General features: G+C 40.2%; 1 protein-coding gene across 3 annotated transcripts in view; it reads right to left on the minus strand.

Annotated features, from left to right (window-relative positions):
* Positions 1-12,928, minus strand: part of LOC128584185 (general transcription factor IIH subunit 2) — a 102,988-nt gene that overhangs the window by 73,514 nt on the left and 16,546 nt on the right. For all 3 annotated transcript variants that reach the window (XM_053589218.1, XM_053589226.1, XM_053589208.1), the window contains exons 8-11: positions 9,611-9,716; positions 4,069-4,159; positions 3,744-3,831; positions 2,849-2,956 (exon numbers count right to left, since the gene is read on the minus strand). In XM_053589218.1, coding sequence (XP_053445193.1) covers positions 2,849-2,956; positions 3,744-3,831; positions 4,069-4,159; positions 9,611-9,716 — 393 coding nt within the window. The remainder of the gene's footprint in view (positions 1-2,848; positions 2,957-3,743; positions 3,832-4,068; positions 4,160-9,610; positions 9,717-12,928) is intronic.

Here is a 12,928-nt window from a genome sequence, read left to right on the forward strand (position 1 = left end):
ATTGTAAGTTTAAATAATATCTTTAAAATGGGCCAAGGAGGGCTGGGCACAGTGGCTCATGCCTAATGCTAGCACTCTGGGAGGCCAAGACACGTGGATTGCTTGAGCTCACAGGTTCAAGACCAGCCTGAGCAAGAGCGAGACACTGTCTCTAAAAAGTAGCAGGGCGATATGGAGGTGCCTGTAGTCCCACCTACTCAGGAGGCTGAGGCAAGTGAATCGCGTAAGCCCAGGAGTTTGAGGTTGCTGTGAGCTATGACGCCATGGCACTCTACCCAGGGCAACAAAGTGAAACTCTTGTCTCAAAGAAAAAAATAAAAATAAATAAAAAATAAAATAAAATAGGCTAAGGGCTGGGAGCAGTGGCTCACACCTGTAATCCCAGCACTCTTGGAGGCTGAGGCAGACAGATGGCCTACGCTCACAAGTTCGAGACCAGCCTGAGCTAGAGCAAGACCCAGTCACTAAAAGTGTTGTGGTGGGCACCTGTAGTCCCAGCTACTTGGGAGGCTGAGACAAGAGAATCACTTGAGCCCAAGAGTCTGAGTTTGCTGTGAGCTATGACGCTCTACCAGGGGCAACAAAGTGAGACCGCCTCCAAAAAAAAAAAACCAAAGGGCTCAGGAAATACATCAGTAAATCAAAAAAGATTAGTCAATATAACACATGAAATATATTGAATGTTTACATTAAGCATTATTCTAAATGGATCATCTGTATTAACTCAATCCTTGCAACACACAGGAGGTATATACTGATATCATTTTGCAGATGATAAAGAAAACAGAGGAAAGGGGCGGCGCCTGTGGCTCAAAGGGATAGGGCACCAGTCCCATATGATGGCTGGGTTCAAACCCAGCCTCGGCCAAAAACCACAAAAAAAAAAAAAAAAGAATCTAAAAGAAAACAGGAAAAAGAGGTTGATTCGAGAGGAACATAAACAGTCAGAGAATTAAGTTTCCAAACTTACTCTAGAAAAAGTGCCACATACCTCATTGCTGAATATCACTATGGTCACCTTAGAAGTAGTCCCCCTCACTACACACCAATGCCAGGTCTGACAATTAAGTTCATGAACTTGCCACCATGCACTTACACTGGCAGCACTGTACAAACAATTTGGTAAGATTTTATAACTTTGGTATATCAGTGTCTCTCAGCTGTGTTTGTGTCAATGAGTGGCAGTGTCCAACTCAGTGTTGTTCATATTGTGGTTGCATGTTTTTGTGTGCTGTATAATGAAAGCTCTGACGGTCATTCCAGAAAAAGACTTCCAAAATTGTTTTGAAGGGTGGCTTCGGGGCTGGCATCCGTGTATAGCCTCCCCAGGGCAGTACTTCAAAGGTGACTCTAGGATGAGTTTGTGAACTCAACAGTCAGACACTGTAAATAGCCAAAAGCATTCCATCTCACTAACATTTTAAAAACAAGCATATTAAACAATAATATTCTTTTTATATTTAAAAGTTATACCTTTTTCTTTTTTTTTTTGGCCGGGGCTGGGTTTGAACCCACCACCTTTGGCATATGGGGCCGGCACCTTACTCCGTTGAGCCACAGGTACTGCCCTAAAAGTTATACCTTTCCAATGTAAGTGGAATAAATGTTCCTTATAAAATTTTTGGAAAATAGAGGAAAACAAAATTTTTTTTTTAGATGACGCAGGACTTGGATCTTCCCCACACTGAGACTAAGTCTCGCTATGTGACCCTGGGTAGAATGCCGTGTCGTCACAGCTCACATCAACCTCAAACTCTTGGGCTTTAGCGATTCTCTTGCCTCAGTCTCCTGAGTAGCTGGAACCACAGGCACCCACCACAATGCCTGGCTATTTTTTGTTGCAATTGTCATTGTTGTTCAGCCGGCCCGGGCTCGAACCCGTCAGTCTCGGTGTATGTGGCTGGTGCCATAACCATTGTGCTATGGGCACTGAGTCCAGGCCTTGGATCTTAAAGTAAGAAAAAAAAAAAAAGATCCAGGCTGGGCTCAATGACTCATGCCTGTAATCCTAGCACTCTGGGAGGCTGAGGCAGGAGGATTTATTGAGACCAGTAGTACAAGACAAGCCTGAATAATACAGCAAGACTCCGATCTCCACAAAAGAGTTTCAAAAATTAAAAAAAAAATTAGAAAAAAATAGCCGGGCATTATGGTGGGTGCCTATAGTTCCAGCTACTCAGGAGGCTGAGGCAAGAGGATTGCTTGAGCCCAAGAGTTTGAGATTACTAAGAGCTAGGATGACACCATGGCACTCTACCCAGGGCGACAGAGTAAGACTCTATCTCAAAAAGAAAAAAAGAAATTTTCTCTATAAACACAGAGTCTTTATATCTTTCTAGCCTTAAAAAAATAAATGCAGTAGTGTTCTCTAGGTGACAAGACTACAGGAAGTAAAACAAACAAAAAAAGACTATAGGAAGTCTTAATTTTCTCTTTACTTCCATTTTCCAAAATGGCTTCAATAAGCATTGTTTTTCCTAATTATAAAACATTTAAGAAATTCTTTTTTTTTTAAGAGACAGAATTTCACTCTGTCCCCCTTGGTAGAGTGCTATGGTGTCACAGCTCATAGCAACCTCCAGGTCTTGGGCTTAGGTGATTCTCTTGCCTTAGCCTCCTGAGTAGCTGGCTCTACAGGCGCCCGCCACAATGCCCAGCTATTTTTTGTTGCAGTTTGGCTGGGGCCAGGTTCCAACCCCCACCCTCAGAATATGGGGTCGGTGCTGAGCAACAGGTGTCACCCGAGTTTAAGAAATTAACATTAAAATGATAGCTTGTGCAAATGAATGCAGAAAGTTCAGGTTGGGCTAAAATATATATTCTTAAAAGCTATAAAGTAAACACTTACCCATACGAATAAGTGAGCATTCAGAATTCGAGCTGGCAGGTGGAGGACTAACATGATGTGTTAGCAATTCTTTGTAATGGCTTTCATCTAAAATAACATGGTATGTGCCTAGCAAGATGAAAAGTTAAAAAAAAATCAGATTTGCAGACAGAAGAATGAAGTATAACTTTGATGTAATTCTATAAAAGTTTTATAATCTGAAATGTACATTTTTTGGTTTGTTTTCAGAAACTCACTTTGTTGCCCTCGATAGAGTGCCATGGTGTCACAGCTCACAGCAACCTCCAGCTCTTGGGCTTAGGTGATTCTCTTGCCTCAGCCTCCCGAGTAGCTGGGACTATAGGTGCCCATCACAACACCCGGCTATTTTTTTGTTGCAGTTTGGCCGAGGCCGGGTTTGAACCTGCCACCCTCGGTATATGGGGCCGGCGCCCTACTCACTGAGCCACAGGCGCCGCCCTGAAATGTACATTTTTAAAATAACAATTTAAGCTAAATTATCTTTTAAAAAAATCATATGCTCAAAAAGGAAAAAAAACCTTATCTCTAACTCAGCTTCTCTAGAAATAAGTGTAATTACAATATAATTAAAGTCATAAAACCTTCACAAAGAATTAAGTACAGTGAAATTTCTAGTTTTCCAAGAGTTATAAAACTTCTAAACACTGAGGCAGGGGAGGGCAGGGAGAAACATTGATAAAACTCCTGATAAGTCCCTGCATTTTGATATTATGTTTTTATAGAATCAATGATACGTTTAAGATGACTGCCCATATTTTTGATTACCAGATATGAACTGATTTAAGTTTAGTAGCTTAAAGCAGATTAAAACATAATTTTAATTTATTTCTTATGCAGTAATTATGAATAAATATTAAAGAGACTAGATACATACCACCAGTTTCACGAGCAAGTACAGTGCACACTCGAACTTCTGCAGACAATCCAATGATAGACACTCTAATTTTAGCTGCCTTTAGGATCTTCACAAAATCCAAGTAAACAAGGCAGTTTTAGGGAAAAAAGAAAAACATTTAAGAATTACTATATTTGAAAAATAAGCAATACCCCCCAAAAAGAAAAATAAGGAATGCTTTAAAAATTAGTGATGAATTCACTACACAATTCTCTTAGAGCTATAACTTTGTCAAGTGACAGAACTATTGCAAAATAAATTAAATTAAAGAGTTATAACTTTTGTACTGATTTACTCGGTCTACCTTGATTAGGTCATAAATATTAGATGGATCACAAGTCGTAAGGCTGCTAAAGATGATTAGGACTTCTCTACTTGTATGTCCAGGCATGTGCCTACAAAAAGATAAAATATACTCCTATTAGGTATAACAAATTACATTAGCAAAACAATTTCCCAGCAAGAATAGTACATATAAGTTTATACATTTAGACTATAAAATATCTCATTTATGTCTCTACAGCAAGGAAAAATTGTGAGTATATTTGAAACATTTTAAATACATTTTTAAAAACAAGCTACACACGGGGCGGCGCCTGTGGCTCAGTGAGTAGGGCGCCGGCCCCATATGCCGAGGGTGGTGGGTTCAAGCCCAGCCCCGGCCAAACTGCAACAAAAAAAAAAAAAAAATAGCCGGGCGTTGTGGCGGGCGCCTGTAGTCCCAGCTGCTCGGGAGGCTGAGGCAAGAGAATTGCGTAAGCCCAAGAGTTAGAGGTTGCTGTGAGCCGTGTGACGCACGGCACTCTACCCGAGGGCGGTACAGTGAGACTCTGTCTCTAAAAAAATAAATAAATAAATAAAAAATAAAAAAAAAACAAGCTACACGCAAAAAAATCACTGATTGATTCATTTAGTGATTATTCAGTTACTCTCCTATGCTGGGCAAGACCACAAGATTCCTGACATCACAAAGTAAGTTTGTTTTTAGTTAAATCTAAAGTATACACTGAGAAATAAGACAAGATCATTATGGATCAACTTTACAGTGTATAGGTGTGGATTAACAATAGTAACACACTTTTTCCTTAAAGACTACCAACAGTATCTCCTTATCTGCAGGGGATACATTCTAAGACCCTCAGTGGATGCCTGAAACCATGGTAGTACTGAACCCTACTTATCCAGTCATCCCTTGGTATTCTGGGTGTAGGGGGACTGGTTCCAGGACCTTCTGAAATACCAAAATCCAAAGATGTCCATGTCCTTACATTAAAAGGGTGTGCAGTACTTGTATATAACCTCTGTACATTCTCCTATGTACTTTAAGTCCTCTCTAGATTACTTATAATACCTGAGACAATGTATACTATTTAAATAGTTGTTATCCTGTAACGACAAGGGAAAAAATTCTGTACCTGCTCAGCACAGCACCATCTTTTTTTTAAATTTTTTGCTCACACCTATAATCCCAACACAGCACTATTTTTGCTTTAATAGTTACAATCCACAACTGGCTGAATCCACAGATGTGGAACCCATGGAATACAGAAGGCTAACTGTACTATGTGTTTTCCTACACAGGCATACCTTGGAAATACCTCAGGTTCAGTTCCAGACCACCTCACTGCAATAAAGCAAGTCATGTAATTTTTTTTTTTTTTTTTGTGGTTTTTGGCCGAGGCTGGGTTTGAACCCACCACCTCCAGCATATGGGACTGGTGTCCTATCCCTTTGAGCCACAGGCGCCGCCCTCACATAATTTTTTTAATTCAGTCATATAAAAGTTAATTTCTTTGTATTAATATACAGTAGAATCTCTGAAAGTTGACTATCCAAGGAGCTGTAACAAACTGGTAAACATATTGAGGTGACCGACATAAGGAACTAGAACTACTGTACTGCTTCATAGATGTAGTTCATATCCAGGCTATGAAAGTTAAGTCAACTTAAGGAGGTTGTCAATGTAAGGAAGTAGTCAACTATGAAGTTTCTACTGTGTCTCCAGCAGAGCTTTTATGTGAGTAGATGCATTGTTAATGAACACCTGATATTCTAAAAGGAATCTTTGTTTTTTTTTTTGAGTTGTAGATAAATCTCAATATTCAGTAACAGATGTGCTGTCATCCAGGCTTTCTTGTTCTGTTTATAGAGCACAGGCAGAGTCGATTTAGTATACTTCTTTTTTTTTTTTTTTGGCCAGGGCTGGGTTTGAACCCGCCACCTCCAGCATATGGGACTGGCGCCCTACTCCTTGAGCCACAGGCGCCGCCCGATTTAGTATAATTCTTAATAGTCCAAGGTTTTCTGAACAGCAAGGAACACTGGCTTCAACTTTATGTCAATAGCTGCATTAGTTCCTAACAAGAGAGCCAACCTGTCCTTTCAAACTTTGAAGGCAGGCAAAGACTTCTAAGTATAAAAGTTCTAGATGGTATCTTCTGCCAATAAAAGGCTGTTTCATCTACATTGCTAATCTGTTTAGCATAGCCACTTTCATCAATGATCTTAGCTAGAGCTTGTGGATAACTTGTTGGAGCTTCTACATCAGCCCTTGCAGCTTCACCTTGTACTTGTGTGTTATGAAGATGGCTTCTTTTCTTAAATCTTATGAACCAGTCTCTGCTAATTCCAACTTTTCTTCTGCAGATTTCTTATCTCTCCAGTCTTTATAGAATTGAAGAGAATTAGATCTTTCCTCTGGATTAGGCTTTGGCTTAAGGGAATGTTGTGGCTGATCTAATCTTCTATCCAGACCACTAAAAATTTCTCCCTATCAGCAACAAGGCTGTTTCACTATATCATTCATGCATTCACTGGAGTAGCATTTTTAATTTCCCTCAAGAACTTTTCCTTTGCATTCACATATTAGCTAACCGTCTGGTACAAGAGGCCTAGCTTTCAGCCTGTCTTGACTTTGGGCATACCTTCCTCACTAGTTTCTAGCCTCATAGTTTCTAGCTTTTGATTTAAAGTGAGAGACGTGAGACTCATTCTTTGACTTGAACACTTAGAAGCCACTGGAAGGTTATTAACTGGCCTAATTTCAATATTACATCTCAGGGAAGAGGGAGGCCTGAGGAGAGTGAGAGAAGGGGGAATGTACATTTGGTGGTACAGTTAGAACACATGCAACATTTATGAAGTTTGCTGTCTTTTATGGGTATGGTTTATGACTGCTGCCCCCGCCGAAAGTTACAATATAGTAATATTAAAGAACACACTGATCACAGATCACCAATCACCATAACACATATACTAATGAAAAACTTTTGAAATATTGTGATCATTACCAAAATGTGACACAGTACCAAGTGAGCACATGCCATTGGAAAATGGGGCCAAGAGACTTCCTTGATACGGGGTTGCCACAAACTCTCAATCCTTTAAAAAATGTAGTATCTACAGAGCTCAACAAAGGAAATGCACAGGTTGGGCACAGTGACTCCTAGAACTCTGGGAGGCCAAGGCAGGTGGATCACTTGAGCTCAGAAGTTCAAGATCAGCCCAAGAAAGAGTAAGACCCAATGTCTACTAAAAATATAAAAATTAGCCAGGTGTGGTGGTACATGCCTGTAGTCCAGGCTACTCAGAAGGCTGAGGCAGAAAGATTGCTTGAGCCCAGGAGTTCGAGGTTGCAGTGAGCTGTGATGAAGCCACTGCCCTCCATCCTGGGAAACAGACCAAGATGTTTTCTCAAAAAAAAAAAAAAGAACCCTCAAAAAACAGTAAAATCAGGTATGCCTGTATAGCCATACCTATAATAAAGTTTAATTTCTAAATCAGGCATAGTAAGAGATTAACAACAATAACTAATAGTAGCAAAATTTTAATAACATGCCACCATCACTACTCCGGTGCTTTGGAGCATTAAGCCAAATAAGGGTTGCTTGAACACAAATATGGCAATACCAGGACGGTCATTCTGATAGTCACTTAGTTATAAGTGACTGACAAGCAGGCAGCATATACAGTTAGGATACACAAAGACAAAGGGATGATTCACATTTCAAGCAGGACAGAGATAGAAGGTCCAAGATTTCATCATGCTATTCAGAATGTCATAATTTAAAATTCATGAATTGTTTATTTCTGGAATTTTCCATTTAATATTTTAGTCCCATGCACAGCTGAAACTGTGGAAAGCAAAACCACAGATAAGAGGGGACTGCTGTAAATTAAACTCATATTGATTTACAGTCATAACAATCACAAAGACATAACATACATGTACGTATAACATACAATTAAACAATGGCTTGTGAGGTTTTAATATGTGTAGAGCTGTTTTCACTTACACTAAATAGAGATTGCTATGTTTTCTAGAGCAATTTTATCAGTTAGGTACAGCTTTCCTGGTTATATTTTCATTGTTACATTCAGCTCAAACTTGTAGATCCTGCTATTGTGCTTACCTTTATTACATGTGTTACCTTCTCCTCATCTACTTCAAAACTTGAAAAACACCTATTATAATGTATGTATGAAGTCTGAGCCAAGGCAGACTATCCAGAGATAAAATAGATGAGCTCTATATTATTTCCTTTGGGGTCTTAGCTATATTCCACATATCTGAACTTGTCAAAAAAGTATGATATTATTTTACAGACCCATTACAAAACAAATTAATAAATGCTAATAAAGAACAATCAACTCACAAGTATTATACCACATTAAATTCCACATAGAATCCATTTCAATAAAATATTTTTTCCACCAACCTATTTAATTTTGTATTACTGATATGGCCTACAGTTTTAATAGTATTTTTCTAAAACCATTAAGGATACCTCACTTACTAAAATATAAAATAAAAATTACTAACAGACATCAAACTAAATATCATAAATGACAATACATTTTTTTTTTTTTTTTGAGCCAGAGTCTCACTATGTCGCCCTTGGTGGAGTATCGTGACATCACAGCTCACAGCAACCTGAAAATTATAGTAACTCGGCTCGGTGCCCATGGCTCAAGCGGCTAAGATGCCAGCCACATACACCTGAGCTGGCGGGTTCGAATCCAGCCCAGGTCCGCCAAACAACGACAGCTGCAACAACAACAAAAAAATAACCGGGCGTTGTGACGGGCACCTGTAGTCCCAACTACTTGGGAGGTGGAGGCAGGAGAATTGCCTGAGCCCAGGAGTTGGAGGTTGCTGTGAGCTGTAATGCCACAGCACTCCACCCAGGATGACAGCTTGAAGCTCTGTCTCAAAAAAAAAAAAAAAAAAACATTATAGTAACTCTTGAGCTTCAGCAATTCTTTTGCCTCAGCCTCCCAAGTAGTTGGGACTACAGGCACCCGCCACAACACCCGGCATTATTTTGTTGCAGCTGTCATTGTTGTTTAGCTGGCCCAAGCCAGGTTTCAACCCGCCAGCCCTGGTACCTGTGGCCAGCACCCTAACCACTGAGTTATGGGCACTGAGCCATCAATACATATTCTTTCATTTTTTTTTTTTTTTAGTGTCTCATGATGTCGCCCTCAGTAGAGTACCATGGCGTCACAGCTCACAGCAACCTCAAACTCTTGGACTTAAGCGATTCTCTTGTCTTAGCCTCCCAAGTAGCTGGGACTGCAGGTGCCCCCTACAATGCCTGCCTATTTTTTGTTGTAGTTGTCGTCGTTATTTAGCACGCCCATGCAGGGTTCGAACCCGCCAGTCTTGGTGTATGTGGCTGGCGCCCTGACCACTGATCTTTGGGTGCTGAGCCACAATACGTATTTTTCGTAGTTAACAGCTTTGTTATGGCTGGGTTTATAAAGACCCATATTAACATGCTATCGTCTTAACTCATACAAAGAACTTCTAAATCAATTACAAATAATAAATGTAAAATACTAACTTTAGCGTCTGCATAGCTATGCTTAAAGAATTATACAGAGATGGTTCCCCATGGCAGGTCATATCTATAGCTTTCTTCAGGGATGCTATGTGCTTCCTTGGGTTTCCTAAAATAGAAATAAAATAATCTACTTTTAATAAAATCCTATATACACATTGTAAAAATTTGTTTCTCTCAAAATTTACATACCTATGATATTAAATAACAGACTCCCCTGAATTTATATTTCTAGCAAGTTGTACTTTTATTATTTTTTTTATTTTTTGAGACGGAGCCTCAAGCCGTCGCTCTGGGTAGAGTGCGGTGGGGTCCCAGCTCACAGCAACCTCAAACTCCTGGGCTTAAGCGATTCTCTTGCCTCAGCCTCCCAAGTAGCTGGGACTACAGGCACTTGCCACAACACCTGGCTATTTTTTGGTTATAGTTTTCATTGCTGTTTGGCAGGCCCAGGCTGGATTCGAACCCGTCAGCTCTGATGTATGTAGCTGGTACCTTAACCACTTGAGCAACAGGCGCCGAACCTGTACTTTTAGTCTCATGTTTCTCTCTTGCCCAGACTGGTCTCAATCTTGTGAGCTCAAATGATCCACCCACCTCAGCATCCCAGAGTGCTAGGATTATAGCCACAAGTTGCACTTTTATCAGAAATATTTATTATTATTATTCTTTTTTAAGAGACAGAGTTTCACTTTATTGCCTTTGGTAGAGTACCATGGCATCACAGCTCACAGCAACCTCCAACTTTCAGGCTTAGGCGATTCTCTTGCCTCAGCCTCTCGAGTAGCTGGGACCACAGGTGCCCACCACAACGCCCAGCTATTTTTGTTCTTGTTGCAGTTTGGCCGGGGCCAGGTTCGAACCTGCCACCCTTGGTATATGGGGCCGGTGACCTACCCACTGAGCCATAGGTGCTGCTCATATCAGAAATATTTAGTGGACAGTCTCACTTCATACTTAAAAACAGTACACAAATGATCTCTTTATCCACTAGCACATATATTTTACAATAATGCTAATCTAGGGTACAAAACTTTTTACTTTTAATATTTTTTCATCATTTTTAGGACCAATGTATTTTCACATTTTAATATCTCTGAAATCAGCATGTGTTTTACAATCACTGGGAGCTGGACAGCATTTATGACACAGTTGCCATTGCCTGCTCATGTGCACACATACAAATAGCTCTTCATTATTCATTTGCATTATGAATATTGTACTCTTACTGGCACATTTCATTGCCATTTAAATGGTTTTAGGCAGGGTGCAATGGCTTATGCCTGGAACCCTAGCACTTTGGGAGGCCAAGGCAGGAGAATGGCTTGATCTCAGTAGTTCAACACCACCCTAAGCAAGAGTGAGACCAAGTCTCTACTAAAAAGAGAAAAATTAGCCAGGGATGGTGGTGCGTGCTTATAGTCCCAGTTACTTGGGAGGCTGAAGGAGGAGAATCACTTGGGCCCAGGTTATTGAGGGTGCTGTAATCTATGACACCACAACTGCACTCTAGCCTGAGTAACAGAGCAAGACCCTGCCTTAAATAAATAAATATTTTTAGAAATGTTTCTTTTATCTACCTATTCAATGCCATTCCTATCAAAATACCAGCATCGTACTTTCAAGATTTGGAAAAAATGATTCTGCGTTTTGTATGGAACCAGAAAAAACCCCGTATAGCTAAGGCAGTTCTTTGTAACAAAAATAAAGCTGGGGGCATCAGCATACCAGATTTTAGTCTGTACTACAAAGCCATAGTGCTCAAGACAGCAGGGTACTGGCACAAAAACAGAGACATAGACACTTGGAATCGAATTGAAAACCAAGAAATGAAACTAACATCTTACAACCACCTAATCTTTGATAAACCAAACAAGAACATACCTTGGGGGAAAGACTCCCTATTCAATAAATGGTGTTGGGAGAACTGGATGTCTACATGTAAAAGACTGAAACTGGACCCACACCTTTCCCCACTCACAAAAATTGATTCAAGATGGATAAAGGACTTAAATTTAAGGCATGAAACAATAAAAATCCTCCAAGAAAGCATAGGAAAAACACTGGAAGATATTGGCCTGGGGAAAGACTTCATGAAGAAGACTGCCATGGCAATTGCAACAACAACAAAAATAAACAAATGGGACTTCATTAAACTGAAAAGCTTCTGTACAGCTAAGGAGACAATAACCCAAGCAAAGAGACAACCTACACAATGGGAAAGGATATTTGCATATTTTCAATCAGACAAAAGCTTGATAACTAGGATCTATAGAGAACTCAAATTAATCCACATGAAAAAAGCCAACAATCCCATATATCAATGGGCAAGAGACATGAATAGAACTTTCTCTAAAGACGACAGACGAATGGCTAACAAACACATGAAAAAATGTTCATCATCTCTATATATTAGAGAAATGCAAATCAAAACAACCCTGAGATACCATCTAACCCCAGTGAGAATGGCCCACATCACAAAATCTCAAAACTGCAGATGCTGGCGTGGATGTGGAGAGAAGGGAACACTTTTACACCGCTGGTGGGACTGCAAACTAGTACAGCCTTTCTGGAAGGAAGTATGGAGAAACCTCAAAGCACTCAAGCTAGACTTCCCATTTGATCCGGCAATCCCATTACTGGGCATCTACCCAGAAGGAAAAAAATCCTTTTATCATAAGGACACTTGTACTAGACTGTTTATTGCAGCTCAATTTACAATCGCCAAAATGTGGAAACAGCCTAAATGCCCACCGACCCAGGAATGGATTAACAAGCTGTGGTATATGTATACCATGGAATACTATTCAGCCATTAAAAAAAATGGAGACTTTACATCCTTCCTATTAACCTGGATGGAAGTGGAAGACATTATTCTTAGTAAAGCATCACAAGAATGGAGAAGGATGAATCCTATGTACTCAATTTTGATATGAGAACAATTAATGACAATTAAGGTTATGGGGGGGGAGCAGAAAGAGGGACGGAGGGAGGGGGGTGGGGCCTTGGTGTGTGTTACACTTTATGGGGGCAAGACATGATTGCAAGAGGGACTTTACCTAACAATTGCAATCAGTGTAACCTGGCTTATTGTACCCTCAATGAATCCCCAACAATAAAAAAAAAAAGAAATGTTTTTTTTTTTTGTAGAGACAAAGTCTCACTGTACACCCTTGGGTAGAGTGCCATGACGTCACACGGTTCACAGCAACCTCTAACTTTTGGGCTTACCCGATTCTCTTGCCTCAGCCTCCCAAGCAGCTGGGACTACAGGTGTCCGCCACAACACCCGGCTATTTTTTTGTTGCAGTTTGGCTGGGG

Source organism: Nycticebus coucang, chromosome 1 (genome assembly GCF_027406575.1).
Source record: "Nycticebus coucang isolate mNycCou1 chromosome 1, mNycCou1.pri, whole genome shotgun sequence".
NCBI lineage: Eukaryota > Metazoa > Chordata > Mammalia > Primates > Lorisidae > Nycticebus > Nycticebus coucang.